General features: G+C 38.4%; 3 protein-coding genes across 4 annotated transcripts in view; 2 read left to right on the top strand and 1 right to left on the bottom strand.

Annotated features, from left to right (window-relative positions):
* Positions 1 to 206: 206 nt before the first annotated feature.
* LOC310943353 (acetylcholine receptor subunit alpha-like) lies at positions 207 to 8,078 on the top strand. Its single transcript, XM_083908902.1, has 9 exons — positions 207 to 425; positions 1,489 to 1,631; positions 1,723 to 1,767; positions 2,934 to 3,043; positions 3,486 to 3,681; positions 4,260 to 4,497; positions 6,767 to 6,990; positions 7,182 to 7,418; positions 7,506 to 8,078. The coding sequence occupies exons 1-9, from the start codon at positions 383 to 385 to the stop codon at positions 7,632 to 7,634; spliced, it is 1,365 nt and encodes a 454-aa protein (XP_083765028.1). The 5' UTR covers positions 207 to 382; the 3' UTR covers positions 7,635 to 8,078.
* A 1,058-nt stretch (positions 8,079 to 9,136) lies between these two features.
* On the top strand, positions 9,137 to 17,587 carry gpr155a (G protein-coupled receptor 155a). The gene is made up of 16 exons (XM_083908959.1): positions 9,137 to 9,264; positions 10,038 to 10,518; positions 11,415 to 11,814; positions 12,496 to 12,661; positions 12,764 to 12,919; positions 13,375 to 13,458; positions 13,574 to 13,694; positions 13,800 to 13,884; positions 14,122 to 14,212; positions 14,320 to 14,527; positions 14,616 to 14,705; positions 14,803 to 14,933; positions 15,340 to 15,435; positions 15,528 to 15,592; positions 15,703 to 15,837; positions 17,348 to 17,587. The coding sequence occupies exons 2-16, from the start codon at positions 10,089 to 10,091 to the stop codon at positions 17,541 to 17,543; spliced, it is 2,454 nt and encodes an 817-aa protein (XP_083765085.1). The 5' UTR covers positions 9,137 to 9,264; positions 10,038 to 10,088; the 3' UTR covers positions 17,544 to 17,587.
* Positions 17,588 to 19,076: 1,489 nt separating this feature from the next.
* The window catches only part of scrn3 (secernin 3), a 3,982-nt gene continuing 1,367 nt past the window's right edge, over positions 19,077 to 21,691 (bottom strand). The window contains exons 4-8 of one of the 2 annotated variants that reach the window (XM_083908961.1): positions 21,202 to 21,401; positions 20,086 to 20,298; positions 19,838 to 20,000; positions 19,556 to 19,736; positions 19,077 to 19,461 (exon numbers count right to left, since the gene is read on the bottom strand). In XM_083908961.1, coding sequence (XP_083765087.1) covers positions 19,300 to 19,461; positions 19,556 to 19,736; positions 19,838 to 20,000; positions 20,086 to 20,298; positions 21,202 to 21,401 — 919 coding nt within the window. In that variant the 3' untranslated portion in view covers positions 19,077 to 19,299. The remainder of the gene's footprint in view (positions 19,462 to 19,555; positions 19,737 to 19,837; positions 20,001 to 20,085; positions 20,299 to 21,201; positions 21,402 to 21,691) is intronic. The other variant, XM_083908960.1, reaches the window with a different exon arrangement.

Raw genomic sequence — 21,691 nt, 5'->3', positions numbered from 1 at the left:
TTATATTCTATGTGGAAATATTTAAACACAGATACAAGGAAAAAGTGTGTGTGTGTTGTGTCTTTGCACAACACACACACACACACACTTGTGTGTTCAAGTTCATAATGGGATATTTCAGTGGTGGATTACTCCAGCATGTTGATCTTATAACAGATGACATAGAATGTGACCCTCTCAGATGACAAGCATTGGCAGCCAGTCACTCACATCCGCTGTCACACAAAAACATCAAGGTTGCCAGTGGAGAGTCCGGAGGTTGTACAGTAAGTCACGTCTTGAAAGAATGTTTTAGGTGGGTCAAAACCTTTTTAATTCTCAGGTGGTCATCGTGTCGAGGGTTGGATCTCGTTCTTGGAGGTGTTGAAGTTATTTGACAAGAATGAAGACTTCATTTTTCATTCTTCTTCTCGTCAGTCTGGCAGGTAAGAACTTTGCTGAAAAAGCACTTTAATTAATCTGTGCTTGTTTTGTAGTCGGAATAGCTTTCATGTTTCACTTTTTTATCTATGACAAAGAGCACAACCCTTTTATTCATGTTCCATTACTGCTGTTAGGTCCAAGACTAATGAGCAAACGTAAGCGTGTGTAACCCAGCTCTTTGACTGACAGGGCCATGTGTGTTTGCGTTTTGCTGTTCAACCTTCACAATCACTTTTGTCACCACATAGGCGATTCCTCAGTGTACTGAGGGAGTTCAATGACTTGAGAAGCAGCCAACCATTCAAATATCATATTGCTGCAGTAAAACGACTTCATTTCAAGGTCAGCTGAAAAATGAAAGAGGACCCCGCTCTGGCTTGTGACAGATCTATGCCATGGAAAAAAAGTATAAGAATATCTCCATTAACACCTCCTTTGCAGGAGTGCCATCACATGTTTGAATGTAGTATTGCCAAATTTAGACCCCATGTCCGACACTGTAAATAAAAACTACAGTGTATAGAGTACATTTTCATCATGTTTATGAATATGTGCTGAATTAATCTTATTTATTTATGTTTATGACCCGGTGTTATGTATTGCACTTACCTCCTATTCATATTATGGATTTATTGTTCCATCTACCTGTATAGAAGCAGCTTTGCGAAAACCTATGCATCTCTTCTTGTTTTAGCCGGTCTAAATAAAATGACGCTACAATATACTTTCTGTCGGCTTAAAAACAACATGTCATGTATGTATACAAACATAACTGAAGCATGAGAGTATCACTATCACTCAATCTATTTTCAGCTCAACTTAAATGACCTCACCGCAGCTATCCAGGACTCCCTTGAAAAAGAGGTTCTTAATCTCAATGGGACCTTCCTGGTTAAATAAAGGTTAAATAAAATAAAATCAGATGTTCTGAAAGGAAAATTCTGCTTCAAGATTTGCATGTACCACAATAGAGAATTCACAGTCTAAAGGCTGCTATATAAATAAATAAATACATGAATTAATTGATAGCAAACACCTGTGTGGTGCATGTCTTGTTTGTTTCAGGCTTTGCCTGGTCCTCCTCGGCTGAGACCAGTCTAGTTAAAGCTCTCTTCACCGGATACAATAAAGTTGTCCGACCTGTCAGTCACTTCAAGGAGCAAGTGGTTGTGACTGTGGGCCTTCAGCTCATCCAGCTCATCAATGTGGTGAGTTCTCATGTCACACACACTGTCAGACCCGCTGCATTAACATTCACCGTCACAGCAACTGTCTGAATACATTCATGTGGATCCACAGGACGAGGTCAACCAGATTGTTAGCAGCAATGTGCGGCTGAAACAGGTTTGATCAATATCTTTTTTGAATATTTTGTTTGTGAAGCAGAGATCTATCTATCTATCTATCTATCTATCTATCTATCTATCTATCTATCTATCTATCTATCTATCTATCTATCTATCTATCTATCTATCTATCTATCTATCTATCTATCTATCTATCTATCTATCTATCTATCTATCTATCTATCTATAATAGCTAGCTAGCCATCTAGCTAGCTAGCTATATATCTGGCTAGCTATATATTCTTTCTTTCTTTCTTTCTTTCTTTCTTTCTTTCTTTCTTTCTTTCTTTCTTTCTTTCTTTCTTTCTTTCTTTCTTTCTTTCTTCATCTATCTATCTATCTGTCTGTCTGTCTGTCTGTCTGTCTGTCTGTCTGTCTGTCTGTCTATCTATCTATCTATCTATCTATAATAGCTAGCTAGCTATATATCTGGCTAGCTATATATTCTTTCTTTCTTTCTTTCTTTCTTTCTTTCTTTCTTTCATCTATCTATCTATCTATCTATCTATCTATCTATCTATCTATCTATCTATCTATCTATCTATCTATCTATCTATCTATCTATCTATCTATCTATCTATCTATCTATCTATCTATCTATCTATCTATCTATCTACGATAGCTAGCCAGCCATCTAGCTAGCTAGCTATATATTATTTTTTTCTTTTGTTCTTTCTTTCTTTATACATTCTTAGAAATAAAAGTGCTAAGTAGAACCTTATAAGGTTCTTCGGCTTGTCCTCATAGGAGAACCCTTTTTGGCCCTTTTGGAGGGTTCCACCAGGAACCCTGTTAAAACCCTTTATTCAGGAAAGGTGTTTTAAAGGGTTCTCTGGATCAAGATGGTTCTTACTGGAACCATTAGTGTTACCAAGAACCCTTGAAAAACCCTTTCTTCGTGAAAGGTTTTTTCAGAAGCAAATGGTTCCAGGTAGAACCTCAGCCCTTGTAGAAGGACCCTTTTGGAACCCTTATTTCAAAGAGTGTTTAATTAATGTTAATGTTAATATTTGTATTATTTCTCCAGACAAGACAGCTCTGTATATGTTTTCCAAAAGAGATATTTGAAGAGATACTTGTTTTTGCACATATTTAGCATTTCCCCATAAAAAAAACCTGCAATAATTGTTGCCATTCTTGTCCTTATTTGGGTTTTATTTTCAGAAATGGAAAGATGTGAACTTGCAGTGGGACCCTGAGGAGTACGGTGGCATCACAAAGATCAGAGTTCCCTCCACTGACATTTGGAGGCCTGATCTGGTGCTCTACAACAAGTATGTAAATGATCTATATTTGATCCCATTTCTCGACAGATTTTTCATCACAATAAGCTTGACGTGACCTAAAGCATCAAGGGTTCTAGAAACAGTCGGCACACCTGTCAGTGATGTTTTGAATCACACTTTCCGATGCTCCAGTAAGCAGTGTGTGGGAGCTCAGATTTCATCTGGCTAAATCGGGCCTCTGTATTGCTCTCACCCACCCCCACCTTTCCCCTCACCATATGCTGCATCTTACAAACTGCCGTTTTTTTTTTTCCCCCTGACAACGAGCTCTGCTGCCACAACAACTTGTGCCAACCGGAGTGCTGGTTGGCTGAGCTGTGTGGCAGCAGCATGAGCCCGTCCTCAGGCACTCATGTCCACTTACGTTAACATTTAACTTACCCCCCTCCCCCCCGTGTTGATTCTGCTTTGTGTTTGTCTGTGCCTGCAGTGCTGACGGTGACTTTGCCATCGTTCATGAAACCAAAGTGCTGCTGGAGCACACTGGCATGATCACATGGAACCCGCCTGCCATCTTCAAGAGCTACTGTGAAATCATTGTGCTGCATTTCCCCTTTGACCTTCAGAACTGCAGCATGAAGCTGGGCACATGGACTTACGATGGAAACTTGGTTGTCATCAATCCTGTAATTCCACTCAGAACATTTGTTGGAGGGAGTAATTGAACTGTGGAAAATATTGTTCGATTCCAATGTTTGATTTTGAAAACTCACTGTCAGTCAAATATGAATCTAAATAGCAGATAAATAGCTTATAGGATAGAAAGCAGCCTGGTGTAAACTAAAAAAAGGAATCTCATTATTAATTCATTACATTTTTCTTGTTTGATCAAAACAACCAATTTTAATTAGGTCAAATGGGGATTTATGTGCCTGGTTGTAGCATTGTGTTTGGCTACAGGGGGTGGTACAAACTTTAACTATACAAATATCCTAAATAAGGCAAACAACAAACACACTTTTCATGGTCCATAAAATAAGATAATCGAAGTTCTGGTAATATTTTTTATTGATAACCATGTTGGGGAAATTGTTAAAGTAATAAAGATGTGACAAAATACAAATGCACTTAGGCATATTCAGAGTATTAAAGACATAGCTCCAACTAAAACAGAGATTTCAGTATGTAAATGTTTTAGAATGTTATACAAAGATATAGTATTTTAGTAGAAAATGGATTCATTGTGTTTGCTCCTTCTCTTTAGGACAGTGAAAAGCCCGATCTGAGTAAATTCATGGAAAGTGGAGAGTGGGTGATGAAGGAATCCCACAGCTGGAAGCACTGGGTGTACTACGCTTGTTGCCCAGAGACTCCTTACCTAGATATCACCTACCACTTTCTAATGCTGCGGCTCCCGCTGTACTTCATCGTCAACGTCATCATCCCCTGCATGCTCTTCTCCTTCCTGACTGGCCTCGTCTTCTACCTTCCCACAGACTCTGGTATGTAGACTTACTGATTCATTGTTGTTTCCTTCCACAGAAATGGGGCTGAGCTAGTGTTGTAACAATGTATTTGCTCATCATGTCGTCCATTTTATGGAACACTTTATGTCAACAAGACATTGTGTTTGCTTTGGCTGTGCATTCTCATGTGGTTTACAGCAACTCTTGCTGGATATGAGGGGAAGCTGTAGATGTGGAATTGCATGAGAAAGCAACTGACTGTATGTCCATGTATTTAACTGTTTATATATGTAAACATAAGATTGTCATAAACATAAGTTGTCACAAGAAAGCAAATAGTTGCCGTAAATATCATTCAAGTTGAATCAACATCCATGTAGAGCACATTCCTAATAATTTGGATTATTTCAAAGGAACCATGCAGATTAGCAATTCAAACAGATTTTGATCTTATACATACATTTTATGTTTTAATAACATTTTAAAGGTTTATAAGCAGAATTTTAACATACTAATATATAGTATGTTTGTTTGTACGTATGTACACTCTTAGAAATAAGGGTTCCAAAAGGGTCCTTCTACAAGGGCTGAGGTTCTACCTGGAACCATTTGCTTCTGAAAAACCCTTTCCTGAAGAAAGGGTTTTTCAAGGGTTCTTGATAACACTAATGGTTCCAGTAAGAACCATTTTGATGCAGAGAACCCTTTAAAAACCCTTTCCCTGAATAAAGGGTTTTAAAAGGGTTCTTGATGGAACCCTCCAAAAGGGTTCCAGGTGGAACCTTTATAAAAAGGTTCTACCTGAAGCCAAAAATGGTTCTCCTATGAGGACAAGCCGAAGAACCTTATATGGTTCTACTTAGCACTTTTATTTCTAAGAGTGTATGTATGTAAGTGGATAATGTTTTGGAACCTCAGAATATTTTAGGTAGGCAGGTTTGTAGGCAAACCAACCAGGTCACGTGTTGTTTTAAATGCATAAACCAATGAAGGAGAAGAAGAGGAGGAACACTAGGGAGAATATGAGTTTACATCCTTTCTGGTCTGCAAAAGCCTTTATTGTTCCCTGTGTACTTGGGAAAGTGAGGGGAGAGCAGAGAATTCCGCAATGTGTTGCATTTTGCAGTCTCACTGCCACTAACTGGACTAGACTTTTAATTGCTAGTTGAAATAGCTGCACCTGGTGTATAGATATGACCTGTCTATGTAGATTAGAAGGAGTATGCTAAACATATATACATATAATATATAAAGACATATAATATCGACTGTAAATCAATCCAGGTTTCATTTCACGTTTTTATGATATGAACAAGCACTGCATTGGACAAATCCTTGCCTTTAATGGTGCCTGTCAGTCTGGGTTGTCCCTATGTCAGTTGCTATGGGAAGTGCCCCACTCACTCATGTGCTCATGTGGCTGTGTTCCCAGTGAGTGGGTCTGCCTCATTACCCGGGATCTCTCTGCGCTGTCATGTCTGAAAGCGGGCCTTTGCTTTAATGTATAATACATCACTTGAACCCTTTCTCTGATATGGATTCTGACAGGATAGTGTAAAGCTGAAGGAGAAGCTTGTGCCAAATCTCACTCTCTCAGGGACAACTGCTCTCACAGAACAACAAAAACAACAACGCATTGCTTTTCACTTCTGTGAAGCATTGTCAGAATCTATTTACTTCTTCTGTTTTTGGTCATAGGGGGAAAGAAACTGCCTCGCCAAACTCAGCGTTTTTAATATGATTTGTTTGCGTGGGTGAACAGTGCAGTTATTATGTTGTGTGAACACTAGAGATGGACTCCTTATTGGTTGACTGGACACAATTTATATGTTCTCATCTAAATTGTTTTCCCCTGTGGTGCTGGAGAGTCAACATGATGTTTAATGCTGCAGTTCCATATTTCAACATGTACACATGTTAAAATCGGTGTAATTCATAAATAGGGACTAAACATGTTGTTTCCAATCCATTGACCCTGCTGTGTCAAGTCTAACTGAGGTAAATCTTCAGTTTGAATTTTAAGTCCCCAATAGGTAACGTTTTAATTGACCTCTTGGTCCCTTCAATAGCTCTGTAGAATCTGAGCATAATCAATAACACTGATAAAGACCAAGCGCTACTAGTTAGAGTCCAAGATTAGATTGTTTGTGTTATGTCATTTGTGTCTTGAGTTTTGTAATCTGATCCTCGTCTTGATTGATGACATATATTTGTTATTCAATTACATGACACTGTGATATTTAGACACGTTTAAAAGTCAGTAGAAGCGATTATTATTATTAATATGCTCCATTCTGTCACCCAGGTGAGAAGATGACTCTCAGCATCTCTGTCTTGCTGTCTCTGACTGTGTTCTTGCTGGTCATTGTGGAGCTGATCCCCTCGACCTCCAGCGCTGTACCACTCATTGGGAAATACATGCTTTTCACCATGGTTTTCGTCATCGCCTCCATCATCATCACAGTCATTGTCATCAACACCCACCACCGGTCTCCGAGCACTCATACAATGCCAGAATGGGTCCGTAAGGTAAGGACAGTGAAGAGGGACAGGATAATGACTTTAAATGAGTTTACTATGAAGCTGAAGAACATTTTCAAGCATGGAAAGAAATTTTCCTCTGCATTACACTGCCATCTAGTGGTACAAAGACAGAATATCTGCTTTGATGTTGTTGACGCCATGGCTTTTGTGTTTATCCAGTGTCTCTTTTTTGGCAGCTTTTCATAGAAACCATTCCCAACATCATGTTCTTTTCAACAATGAAGCGCCCTGGCAAAGAAAAGCAGGGTAAAAGCCTCTATGGAGCCGACATGGACATCTCAGACATCTCAGGCAACCAGATATCTGCTGTTCCCTACCAGTCACCGATCACCAAGAATCCTGATGTCCGCAGTGCCATTGAAGGAGTCAAGTACATTGCAGAAACCATGAAATCGGACGAGGAATCCAACAATGTAATCTCCCTCACACAGAAATGGGCTCTAATGTGGTTCTTGGTGATTTTTCTGTGTTGACATGTTTTCACTTCTTTTTTTCCTCAGGCTGCTGAAGAGTGGAAGTTTGTGGCCATGGTGCTGGATCACATTCTGTTGTGTGTCTTCATGGCTGTTTGTCTCATTGGTACATTAGGAGTGTTCGCAGGGCGTCTTATTGAGCTGAGCACATTGTAAAGGCCTGTCCTCAGTGAAACATATTACTATTGTCTTTGATGACACAATATATACTGTATGTAAAATCTCTGCTTTTTATTGTTTTGCAGATGGGCTTTTTGAATATGTACTAGTATATACGTTATACTGCAACAAGTTAACATGTTTTGTCAGAGTGGTGTTGTTTTCCTTATTTTTCACTGTACATGTGAAAATGTAAATGTTTATGAACTTATACGTGTGTATCAATAGTGTGATTTATTTCTGACAGACACATGTGAGTAGATGTACAATACAGTCACACATGAATCCTAATATAAAATGCTTTTTCACTTGGACTACACAAAGGACATGGGGGGATCTTTTAAATACAATGCCCACTGAAACATTGTTCCACTGCACTGTTCGTTTTTGCATAGAATTTTCTACCAAGCCTCTATTTGATATTCAAATAAATATGGAAATATCCACATTTGCGTTTCTTGCCCTCTATATTTTTGCCTGCGTGGTTTCTTTCCACATTCCAGGAGTATGACAGTTTTCATCCTCGTTGCTCTGACGACTGTGTGGCAGGTGTGTAATTAAGCTTATAGGCTACAAAATAACTATTATTCATGCAATGTGCAAACACCCACATTACATGAATAATAGTTGCATCTTGTTTGGTTAAATTGGTTAAGTTTGTCAGTGTTTACATTTACGTGGTTGATACTATATCCAAATTAAACTGTACTGTTCAGCCAACAGAAAGAAGTTCAGATATCCTCCTCAAAATACTTCAATATGTATTTAATAATAGTAACAATAAGACATTTGGCTGTAATTATCACATTATTACATGTATTACAGTCAACATTAAACCTCATATATAAGCTTTTTGTTTTCTTTTTCGTTTTTTTTTATATGAAAAGATTTAATTTGCGAATAAACATGTTCTATATATCGTTCTATGCCTATATAAAAACATTTGAAAAATTCTGTGAAATGTAATCATTAATATCTTTATTGTGATATTATTGCTGTGGGCAACTGGATATGGACGAGACCTGACATATCAATAAATACATAAATAAATACAGGAATAAATAAATACATAAATAAATAAATACATAAATAAATAAATACTGGAACGAATAAATAAATACATAGATAAATAAATACAGGACTAAATAAATAAATGCTTTAAATTTTACATGTATTTATTTATTTGTCTCGTCTGACAAGTAAGTAAACTCGGCCCCCTTTAGATATAGAGGGACTGGTCGCGGAAATCAAGAACTTTAAACTGTAGGGGGCAGCATTACGCCTGTCAGTGCACAGCCTGCCGACTATTATTATTAGTAGAAGAAGAAGAAGAACCCCGCCCTCTTCTGCCGTGTCGAAAACGTGATTGGTGTAAATCACGGATTATGAAAGTTTGCCTGGGTTGTTTTTTAAAGTGACCGTGTCACAACCGCGTGTTTACTGCAGAGTCCTGTGGCTGTGAACTGTCTCCACGGCAAAGTTCTATCCGCCGTCGGTAGCTCAGTGTGTCGAGTGTCCGCCGCGACACTCTTGGTCCCGTTTCCTCCTGCGGCTCAGCGGTAGTTAGCTTGCTAACTGTTAGCTCGTGCTGTCAGTGGAGTGGTGAGGAGTCAGGAGCTGCTGTTAGGTGAGAATTACTTTCACAACATGTGGTATTTTGGCTTGGTTAGTAATGTGACTTCCGCTTTTATGTATGGAATGGAGTTTGCCCCTGATCTTCAATTCATTTACGGCTACAAATACAGAAATTCAGCCAATTGAACATGAAGATATCAATTCAGTCAGTTTTTGCCAGAGATTATAAAATCTGTACAAGTTGAAGTACAAGTAAAAACATAGGGGACATTATAACTATGTTATATTCATAGTCATATAATCAGTACATAATCTTATCAATCTTATCAGCAGTCTTGTTTCCTGAACTTTGCATATACTCAGTGTTATTTATTTACTTATCTGTTGAAAACTGAACGTTGCTAACCCATCAAATCACTTTGTTTTCATTTTATTTTGTTTTTGTTTTGTTCCTGTAAAATTAATTGAACATACATTTTTCAAAATCATAAAAAGGAAAAGGCTGAAAGTTAAGGTTTATTGAGACCTGACTGAAACTATCGATTGAATAACCCGGAGATTCAACACCACACCACAAAACCATAATTGAAATGTTGAGAAACAACAAAAACAACAACTGAACACAATAATCCTTAATTTACATTTTTGTCATTTAAATGACAAATTATTGTTATACATTTACCATAGCAGGTACAATAAGTGGTTATACGCATTTTATTCTTTAGTTCTATTTGAACATATCCTATAGATGGTGTTTCCACTCTAAATTATAAGGACTTTGACTCCACCTTCAACTGCATATTTTCCCCTTTTGTTCTCTTGTAGTGACGCAGCCATGGTCACACATGATAAGCTGTCACTGTTGGAAGGAGCAGCATGATGAAGACACCAGGTTTCAACTTCTCATATGAGGAGGAGGAGGACGCCCCAGACTCTCCTGATCTCTCATCCACCATGTCGATCGACAAGCTCTTCCCAGCTCTGCTGGAGTGCTTTGGGATAATCCTGTGTGGATACATCGCAGGGAGAGCAAACATCATTACCTCTAACCAGGCCAAAGGATTGGGGAACTTTGTGTCTAAGTTTGCCCTCCCAGCACTGCTGTTTAAGAACATGGTGCTGCTGGACTTTGGTAATGTCATCTGGCCTTTTCTCTGGAGCATCCTCGTCGCCAAAGTGTCGGTGTTTTTCCTGGTCTGTGTCCTCACACTGATCGTTGCCAGTCCTGAGAGTCGCTACAGTAAAGCTGGACTCTTCTCAATATTTGCAACACAAAGCAATGACTTTGCGCTGGGGTATCCAATAGGTAAGTATAATGCCTTTCAAGCTGACCTCCACACTGCTGTAATTTAGATTAGAGCTTTAATCTGTCGATTATTTTCTCGATTAATCAGTTAATGGTTTGATCCATAAAATGTCAGAAAATGTGAAAAAAACATTGATCAGTGTTTGTCAAACCTGGAAATGACGATGTTCTCTGTCCACAAACCAAAATGATTTGGTTTCAATGACTTCTTTGTTATGTGGAGCAAAGAAACAAAGAAAATATTCACATTTAAGAACCTAAAATGATCAGAAATATTGTTTTAATAATGGAAAAGCTTCAAACTGATTAATCGATTATCAAAATAGTTGACGATTAATCAATTAGTAATCAATTAACAAATCAAGCTGAGTTAATGTTTGTCCGATGCCCATCCATCAGATCTAACAACCTGAGAACAACAAACTGAATATGAACGTTTTTGGGAGTGTCATCCATTATCTTACACACACACACACATACCACTAATCATACATTCAGTAACCTGTGGTTTACGCAGAGAGGACAGGTTTTCAGTGCATGTGCAACACACTACAATAGACTTGGTAATCCAGGAATTAACTTATGCAAGCAAAAAATATTTTGTGTAAAACACTTCAAGCATGACAGCCGATGATTATATAAAGTACTCGTTTGACTGGCAGTTTCACCTCTAGAGAATTTTGAAGCCACGTAAGGTGAGCTGAGCTCTACTAACTACAAATGACTAAAACTTATATTTTTTCAGACCAATTAATGAATTTCAATAAGGATGTGAATTTAAGAACCCTTTTTACACACTTCTTATTAATGAAGACTTAACTGTTTCTTGACTTTTTTTGACTGTGTTGCACAAGATCACACCATAATGAACCATTTGTCCAAATTTCTATCCATAGTTGAAGCCTTATACCAGAACACACACCCGGAGTACCTCCAGTACATCTACCTGGTTGCTCCCGTGTCGCTGATGCTTCTAAATCCCATCGGCTTTGCTTTCTGTGAGATCCAGAAGTGGAAGAATCAGGGAAACACCCAGCAGAGCAAACTAATCATCGTGGGAGTTGTAGTTTTACAAGTCTTGAAGAACCCTATAGTGTTTATGGTTGTCATTGGCCTCATCACCCACTTTGCCCTGCACCAGACAATTCCTCCCTTCATGGCGGATTTTGTGGATGGCTTGGCCAACTCTTTCGGGGGAGCAGCTTTGTTCTACTTGGGTCTGTCCATGGTGGGCCAGTTGAGGAAACTAACCAGATCCACAGTTGTTTCACTGATATTACTCCTTACTGCAAAATTGTGAGTAAAAAAAAACCTCATCCCTTTGTCATTTTATGTCATCAGATGACGCAATTGGAAGCTAAAAAAAGCATAAATATGCAACATAAGCAACCAATCTTCATCAGAACCCATGTTAGTGACTTAATGTTATCAGATGACCGTGCAGTTTTATAATTAGCTATTCTGTAGGAGGTTAGAGAGTCAGCAGGTCAGAGCTTTTTGAAGTCCTCCCAACGTGTTGTTATGTGCTGATGGTTTGAGTTTGGTTTAATTGTGAGTAAAAAAAAACCTCATCCCTTTGTCATTTTATGTTATCAGATGACGCAATTGAACCTAAAAAAAGCAGAAATATGCAACATAAGCAACCAATCATCATCAGAACCCATGTTCGTGACTTAATGTTATCATATGACTGTGCAGTCTCATAATTAGCTATTATGTAGAAGGTTAGAGAGTCAGCAGGTCAGAGCTTTTTGAAGTCCTCCCAACGTGTTGTTATGTGCTGATGGTTTGAGTGAGTCTGACTTCTCTCAGACCACACCCCTTTTACCAAATGGATGTTATGATAAGTGGTCACAGGGGTTTGTGTCATAGTAATAATAGCTGGAGTTTGAAAATGCTTTAGTAGCACAGCATTGTGTTGTATCACCTCTCTCAAAAAAATGGCAAATGAAACCTGTCTTTTGATTTGTTTTTCAGGTTGCTGATGCCCCTGATTTGTAGGGACATGGTGGAACTGTTGGACAACACCAATAGCAGCTTGAACCACTCAAGTCTCTCCAATTATGCCTTTCTTTATGGAGTATTTCCCACTGCACCAAGTGTGGCCATCTATGCCGTCTATTATAATGCTGAGCTAGATGTCGTAAGTTGTTTACACCTACTTGCCAAACATCTCTCTGCCTTTCGGATACTTTACCGTTTTCTTTTACACCCACTGTTCATAATTTTTGTTTTTATGTTACAGGTAACCTCAGGGATGGTGATCAGCACTTTTCTCTCAGCTCCGATTATGTATGTTTCTGCCTGGTTGCTTTCCATGAGTTGGATGGATCCAGAGCTTTTGATTAATTCTTTGCAAAACGTCAGCTTTAACATCAGCATAGTGGGCTTAGTTGTACTGGTGAGTCACAGCCATTCACTTCATAGTTAGCTCTGATGTTTTGCTCTTGTGTGAAAACCTATTTTTTTAAAGAGCATGTCTCACTTCATACCTGAAAACAGTTTGGCCTTCTATGATTACTATAACTATGTTTATGTAAATTCACTATTCCTAGTTTCTAATGTTGCATCATGTGAGCGAAAAGGGAATTTGTTCACACGTGTGACTGACTTTCAGACTAACTTCCTCAATCAACCCTCTGTATATTTTAAGAAACCTTTGTCTTTATTCTGTATGATCCTCTACTCCAGTTGTTCTTGGATGTGTCTGCTTCTTCAATATGTTAAGATATAAACGTATATATCTTAAATATTCTGTTGAAAAAATCAACCTTTTCTTTGATTTTAAACAAATTAACCAGCCAACAATTTTTTTGTGTTTGTAAACATTAATGTTTCGATTTTTTTTTCTGACAGGTGTGGACAATTGTTGTTATGTTTTTAAGCAAGAAATTCAAGAGGCTACCTCACATGTTTTCTGTCAACCTTTTCTTGGCACAGGTGAGCACACTGTGTTGTTGTTATTTATGTTGTTTTTATTAACTGTCAGTTAAACTGGCAAAGGAAATGTACTTGTAGTTTTAAATACTGATATTTCTTACGGTTTGTTGACTAGTTTCTCACCTGTATTGGGATGATCTTGTGGAACTTTGTGGTGAAAGAAGACAACTTCATCGGGCAGATCTTGACTTTCACGTTATTATGCACCTCGCTCTACAGCACCTATGTGTGGCCAGGTATGTAAACAGGACCTATCTCCACTCACAATAACCTGTTATGTCACTTTAGATGGGTTCTTATGACGATTGGTTGCTTATGTTGCATATTTGTTGTTGTTTTAGGTTTAATAGCGCTCTCACTGGTGCTCGTGAGAAGTTTTGAGGATCTGAAAATTTCACCAGGCATATTTGTAATTGCAGGCTGGGGGTAAGTCACTTGAAATAAGACTGATTACAGAAATGAAACCAAACTTCCACTGAACGGTGGAAAAACAACCCATATGTACCCTGTCCTGAGGTATATGAACAGATGCTGCCTAAAAGCTGGATCTAGAATATTTAATCTGCAATTCAGTGACACTGGCCAGGTTTAGTACAGTGTTACTGAGCTGGTTTATATTTCACATTACTGTCCGTGATTTGTCATTAATGTTTTACATTACAGCATTCCTGCCTCAGTAACTGCCGTGCTGCTCATTTCTGGGGAAAAAATGTCTGACACAATAGACTCATCATTCTTTTATGGCAAACCACAGGTAACAACATAATTGAAAATTAATTTGAAGCTATTTAGGAGCTTCGTAGGAACCAGCTGAGAGTTCCTTCAAAGTCTAAATACTGTGATTTTTGTATGAATCAATAGATAATCTGCACAATAGTTGTAGCTGCCCTCAGCATACTGCTGGGAGGGAGCTCACTTGTGTGTCTCAGTAGAGGAAGCTGGGCCCAGAATGACCAAAGCCAAGAGGGAAATTCTTCACTTGACAATGTAGAGGATCTTGTGACTCAAGTTGAACCAGAAAACCCGACACCTTTTGAGGCTGATGCCATGTCGGGAGATCCCGACAGAGGTATTTTCACTTGTGGTGCGTAGTGTAAAGGCTCTACACATCCAGACTTCGGTTCAAATCACTTTTTGTTCCTCCTTTTTGTTATCAGCATGCCTCTTATGTGACTGTGCACCACCCCAGCCCATGCCTGACATGATCCTCAGCACAAGTATGGACAACACACAAACCACCTTCACAGGTATTGCATCATTAATGCATCTTGACTCTTTTTTCATTCTTATAAATCCAAAATGACCGTAATCATTTATTATTCTAATCTCTGCTGCCTTCCTCAGGTCAGTGTGAGAATAGGTGTGACTCCACAGACTGCCTGCTTGTCCAAGTGGAAGAGTTTCAACAGGTTGCAGATAGACAAGTGGCCCGTCACGTGCTCTTGTGTCTGCTTCTGACTGTCAGTTTGCTCGCAGTGAGTAAACTTCTGCTCATGATGTTGTCCTTCCTGTCTGCATTATTACGTTCATTGTATCACAAACCAAATCAGACAAATGGCCGAGCTGTGTAATTTCACCCCCTACCAGTATTGGAGGAAAAAGAGGAGGAAAGTCATCAAGAAATATCCTCAAAATAAGAGATATTTTAAAAGGGTTAGGGTTAAATATTAAATAGAAACCTTACAATTATGATATAATAATAGTAATTCCATTAAATGTTTCATTGTTTGGTGTTGTGTGTCTGAAACAACTGTTAAGACAATTTAGTGTGCATCCTTTCGTTCTTTAACACAGAACAAATTGTTTTCATGTAGTACATTTTTAATTGTTTCCAGTCGTTGGTTACAGGATTTTAAAATTGCTCCATGTCTATTTGCACAGAACTTGTCGAGCTGCCTGTGGTTACTCTTTAACCGTGTCCCTGGTCGACTTTACTTGGAGCTGCAGTTTTTCTGTGCTGTGGCCAACTATGGACAGGTTAGGTTCCAAATGATGTACCAACACTTGAGTTATGTTTGTTTGTTTTTTGTTGCTTTGTACCAATATTATAACATGTTGTCTATTAACAGGGTTTGCTCTCCTTTGCTCTGTTTGGGCTGGACAAGCTTTTGATTATATTACCGTTTAAAAAGAGGTAAAGAATAAACACTGAAGTTTTACACACCAATATAAAATATGCCATACATGTGTATATAATATGTAATGTGCATGCATTTCAATTCTGTTTCTGTCAATGATCTTTAGGTTATACAATCTGTGGAATGGAAAAAAACAAGAAAGGCTACAGAGAGATTTACCTGAGGAAATCAGGATGACCTGCACCAAGTTCACCAAATACCACAAGGATCAGTGTTTTCATGACATTGTGAAAAAGAGGAGGTGAGAGCACACACAGTCATATTCACTGTAACCCTGGTCAGACCTTGACATGAAAATAAACAGATTGTAAGCCATAACAAACTGAGAAGACACAACAAGGATGGTTGAGGAACAAGGAACAACGTTTACTGTAGCGTGGTCAAAAAAAAGAGGAAGGGAATTCGCAAACAAAAAGGAAAGGTCTCTGACGCAGGCCGTAATAAGTCTGTGTGTGAGAGAGATCAGAGAGATCCAACCACACTGGGCTTTTATTTACAAGCTGTTTTTGCTCTCCAGATTTTGGAGAACTTTGAGGAAGTCTCTGGAGTCTGTGTGAATGTATTTGCAGAAAGCTCGGCTGAAGGAACAGAGGCAACATCAAGATGAAACTGTATAATCAACTTTAAGATAATTCATTAGGGCTGGGATGACACACACTCCCTCTGGAATAACCAGTCTTTGTCTCCTTGTTATATATGATCAGACTGTGTCCGGTTCTGATTCGTTCCTTGCTGGAAAGGCACGCAAAGTCTTCCTTGTGGTGCTAGCCTAGAGGCTAGCAGGATAGTAGTGTCCAATCAACTCCCCTGCAACGTGAGCTCATGTCTTACACAGAACTGCGTGCGACTAACATGACCTTTTAACTGCATCCTTGTTTACATCCATCAATACAATAGAATCTTTTTCCAATCACAGGTTTTCAATTAGCAACAGCTTTATGTGTAACAACCATGCAAATCAGTTATTTGTTATGAATGAAAACCCCTTACGGCCGATTTCATACATCCACTGGTCACAACCTGAAACTGAGTTTCTGAGCAAATGAATGTCCTGCATTGTTTAACTCACTAGATTCTTGGAGGTAGCAGTTTGTCAGAACTGAAGAACAAGTAAAATGTCTTCAACTTCACTAAAAGCAAGTCCATTTGCCTACACATTCACAGGCAGAACACAAAACGTATTCTAACAGTAATTTTATGTTTGCTCATAATTCACCAGTAGTGAAATCGTAATATTAAGTTGTGTAAAAGTTCCTATTAACTGCTAGAGTGAGGCATGTGGGCATGAGTGTATCAGAGAGACTTCACTTTTATATTTACAGCGACATTAATGCTTGTCGGTATATCAGGCCTTGAGTTCTCTGTCTCAGTGATAAACACAATGACACGTGGGTGGTTCTGAAATCAGCAGCCCTCTTCTTTTCATGTGTCATAAAATAGGGGAAAAAAAACAATATAAGATTCTCTTGTTGTATTAAATATTGAAGGTAAGCGGTGATGACACTTTTATAGATTTGGCTTATCCTAATTTGTAATCGAGTGCCTATATTAAATCTAATCAAATTGAATAAAATCATCCCTAATTAAATTTCTGTCACACTGGGGGGAACTACTGCATCCAGTAGTACTGGTTAAACATAGTTAGAGCCTTCATAGTAAGGTACATTCTGAAAATCATTCTGTTTCTTGAGACTGTCCGCCTCTCATCTGCCTTCCGTGGCTTTTCATGAAATGTTTCTTTTGTCTTTCAGATGTGGGGCCAGATCGACTGTGGACTGCTTTCTTGGCTCTGAACTTGTCGACTGGCTGCAGCAGGTCGGCTTGTCTCAGGATCGTGGTGAGGCGGTTCTCTACGGGACACATTTACAGCAAGGTGGTATTATCCAGCACATCAAGCAGGAATATGACTTCCAAGACGGTCGCCTTTATTACCGTTTCCTCACATAAAACCAAAAGATAAGAGCTGACATCACTTTTGTTTATCACAAAAGTAAACATTTCCGTTAACGCATGTCTGCCAAATACATGCTGTGGTGAAATGAGCGCAATGTCGAGACTGATCTTGATAAGCAGACATTCTCTTTGCACTGTCATTGTCGTGTCAACACCCTATTCAACAGTGTTTCAGAGTGCACGGTTAACCTGAAAGACTGACATTACATTTATTTACAGAGGTTGATCTTAAAAGGATTTATTAATGTATATGTTTTAGGTTCAGAGTGTAGGATTTAGGGGCATCTATGAGTGAAGCTGCAGACTGAAAACCTCTTCACATGATCACTTTCAATCATGTAAGAAAACCTTTGGTGGCCTTAGTGTAAAATCCACAGCAATAGTTAGATTTGTCCTCTCTGAGCTACAATAGAAACGTAGCAGTGTAACATTGTGAAGTCATGTGAACATAGTAAATACAGGATGGTGCTTAAGAGCAGGTAATTATACAATAACATGAACATAATTATAAATATTATGTTCCATCTCTGCTGATAGAGCCACTAAATCCTTCACACTGAGCCTTTTAATTATTGTTTTATGGTCGTATTTTTGCGTTGAACATTTCACCCTTTGTGACAGGTAGGGACATGAACTGTCCGATGGTCTTACATATTGTTTTGGTGAAATTGAAAGTTTAAGGAAGAGAGTGTGCAGTTATAATCTCTTGTGATTAAAAAGACACTGACACGAAAAACTCCTCATTATACATGTCAGTTTGATCAGGGAATTGATTTTCAAAGTCAGTGTCACTTCCTCTTGCAAGTAATCATGGTAGTGTGGTAGTTTATTTACATGTCTGCCTGTGTTCTTCAGAAACTCCTGGTGAGATATGACTGTTTTTCTTTATCTGGAAAAAAAAAGGCTGTTCAGTAAGTTATTAACTGATTAGGCTGATGACTGCAATGACTCAGGGCTTATGCATTCAGCATGTTTAACAATGACAGACATATCTCATTCATGTGTTTAGTTAAAGGCTTTTGTAATTTTAAGCAGGTGTATTTTATACATACACTGGAACCTTCTGGAGTTTTATTTGATGCCATTACATGAGCAATAATCATTGGATGATGTTTTTTTATTTTTCTAATAATGCTGTTCGCTGAAGGAAAGAAGGGAAGATGTGTAGAGTCTTACTAGTTAGTCTAATTTATGATTAAGTTACTAGTTGGTTAACTGGTAATGTAGCTTTGATGCATATGGTGCACATTATTGTTTTACGTGAGGATAAATATTAATTGCCTGTGATTGCACCGTTTATCAGGACTGTGTGAGCAGAGGACACGGTAGAAACATTTCTATGGCCTTCTTGTGATTGCTTCATGTATTTTTTTAAAATTACATCTATATTGACAGCTGCTTGAATTAAAGAGTGTTTATGCAGTGTTCAGAACGCTTGACTTTGAAAACCAGCATCCTCCTTTAATGTGCCACATAAACGTATTAACTGATAATATAATCATAAAACCTTTTAATATTTATTATAAGCGCAGAGATGTATGTTTTAACTCAAATGTTGGAAAAGAGTTGTAAAGACAATTTTGTTTTTTAAAATAAAAACATTTAATATACTGTTTGCACAAGCTGCATATGTGTTTTTTATTTGAAATACATTTTCCAACTAAATTCTTTGATTGCACAGTGGCTGTGTTCTGTCCTTATATTTATTCACACTGAACTCTTAACATTTTACTGTATCCTGCAGGCCTTTTTAGATTTTGCTGTACACGGTCATCTCGTCCTGCACAGAATTTGAGAACAAATTCACCAAAAAATCAGGCTGCTCAATGCCCCATGAAAGAAACTCCTCCATTTTTGTCATCGTCTCCTTTTCCAACTGCCTCATACTGTCGGTAATCTTCTTTCCTCTGTCCTGTAGACAAAAAAAAACATTAAGAACATTTTTTAATGGACAGTGACCACATTAAAGTGTATGTACTGTATTGAATTGAATTGAATTGATGGACCTTATTTGTGTCAATGATGGCAGCCACCAGTTCATTCTTGATAAATAACTCATGTTTGCGGTCAGGCTTGCTCTGGAAACGGGGTTTCTTCTTCACAGGGTCATTTGGACCATAACTGGGAGAGGTTGTCAGCTTCAGCTGATGAGCGTATTTCACAAAGATGAATGGCTTGAATACAGACCTTTAGTTAAAAAAAAAAGAAAAATAGATATCACTTTAAAACACGATAAACGGCAGTGAAAATAAATCTAAAAGGAACCTTTATTGACTGAAGTTCTTGACCTTTGGGGGTCTGGAGTAGCTGTAAAGTAGTGAACTCCTGGCAGATGAGGATTTGTGGGAATCACAGACACCATGCTTCCTGTAGTCATGAACATGCCCTCCATGTTGATGCCACTGTCTTCATCCCTCAGGATATCCATCATTGTCTTAGCAGTGATGTGACCTTCAGTGAAACATGAACATAAATGAAACGGTTTGTCTAGTGCAGCCACACATTTCCACGGTGAAGTAAGCGCACAATGACTTACCACTGTTTTTTTCCAGCAACTTCTTTCCCTCAGAGCATCGGCTCCCAGAGGCTTCTATTCTGGCGGTGTTCATAAAAGAGTAAACTGCAGCAAAGTTGAACTCAGACTTCCCATCCCACCAGCCCTTGCTTCGAGCATATTCCCTCATCTCAGGATGTTCCTTGTCTATCTTTGTTCTTATGCTGTACTCGTTTGAGATGTTGCGATGTCCACCTGTGTAAAATGTGATGATTTGCCACCAACATGAAAACATAAAGCCATAGTACAACCATCACATAAACAGGGCAGTGTGCCATTAGACAACTGCTTTTTAATCATCTTGCAAGGTTTTTACAAACATCAGTTAAGAATGCCGTAGCACAAAAGCAAAAGACTGGTAGCTACCATTGAAATACTATTTATATAGCATTTACTAAAATTTACAGTGCTTATATTTATTAGACCAACCAAAAATGTTATTTATTTGGCAAATAACAAACTAATCCACCTTTTTAGACCCAAATTTGAGCCGGTTTGCTGCGCTCAATTTTCATTTTTTTCAGGAATCCAAGTAAATAACTTTAATTTGACATCTGATATTTTAACATTAAAAATGTAATTTCAGTTAAAGAACTTCTACATACTGGTGTATTAACCATTACATTCACATACAAACATATTTTGATTATTACCAATGCTGTTAATTTGGGGCAGCTGTAGCATAAACCTTACATTGAGTGGTGGTCTAATAGATTTGTTAAGCACTGTACTTGAACCTATTCAAGTTATTGTGAACAATAGAGAGTGCAGAGAGTGGGACATTTTACAGAAGAAAAATTAACTCAGCAGTGCTCTCTGGTGGCCAAACTATGTAATGGACAGATTTCACTTGCTCAAACCTACTGGACACAACTGTAAAACAGGTAGCTTGTTTTATTTTAATGTTGTGGTGGAACAGTGTATTTTTCACTTTGTCAAGGCATGAAGCTCTAAAATAAATCACGGATTATTAAGACGGCAGAGGCTCACACTGCTCTGCCACAACATTAAAACTACTTCTCAGCTTCCTTGTTGTGAATGATGTAATTTAACAGATGCAGTACTGTGCTCATTCCCACTGTTCTTTTCCCACCTTACCTTCCACTCTTTCCGCAGCCCAGTACCTCCCTGACGTTTCGAGCAGCCATGCCTCCTTCCTGTCCGACATGAGGAAGCTGTTGTGATAGGTGAAGCCACTCTCGTCCTCCATACAAGATCCTCCCTGACCGTATTTCTCCAGCAATTCGGCAATAACATCCACCGCTTTCTCAGCGGTATCGGCTCTCTCCAGTCCAAGCCTGTGAAAAAACGGGGTCACAGAGCAGAGACTTTTTCTCACAAATTTATTTTAAACTGAATGTGGAATTAAAGAAAACATTTAAAAAAAAACCTGACAAATGATTCTGCAGTTCAGTTTATGTCTGTTCTTGACAAGAGAGATATGCATTCCATTTCTAGTACCATATAGTATGGTGCCCCATACTTTAACACAAATGACAAATATCAAACCCACTGTCCTCTGTATTGCAATGTGGCTTTGACTTGCTCACACTCAAAAAAAAAAAAAGCTCTATATTTCAAAAAGCTC

The sequence above is a fragment of the Microchirus variegatus genome (genome assembly GCF_963457635.1).
Source record: "Microchirus variegatus genome assembly, chromosome: 22".
NCBI lineage: Eukaryota > Metazoa > Chordata > Actinopteri > Pleuronectiformes > Soleidae > Microchirus > Microchirus variegatus.
This window is presented reverse-complemented; position numbering and strand designations above follow the sequence as displayed.

Excerpts from the sequence above, each read along its gene's own strand:
- LOC310943353 (XM_083908902.1), top strand. The coding sequence starts at position 383 with ATGAAGACTTCATTTTTCATTCTTCTTCTCGTCAGTCTGGCAG. Across the intron at positions 1,768-2,933 it reads GCAATGTGCGGCTGAAACAG|AAATGGAAAGATGTGAACTT; the intron begins GTTTGATCAATA and ends TTTTATTTTCAG. Across the intron at positions 4,498-6,766 it reads CTACCTTCCCACAGACTCTG|GTGAGAAGATGACTCTCAGC; the intron begins GTATGTAGACTT and ends TCTGTCACCCAG.
- gpr155a (XM_083908959.1), top strand. The coding sequence starts at position 10,089 with ATGATGAAGACACCAGGTTTCAACTTCTCATATGAGGAGGAGGAGGAC. Across the intron at positions 10,519-11,414 it reads TGCGCTGGGGTATCCAATAG|TTGAAGCCTTATACCAGAAC; the intron begins GTAAGTATAATG and ends TTCTATCCATAG. Across the intron at positions 13,459-13,573 it reads TCAACCTTTTCTTGGCACAG|TTTCTCACCTGTATTGGGAT; the intron begins GTGAGCACACTG and ends TTTGTTGACTAG.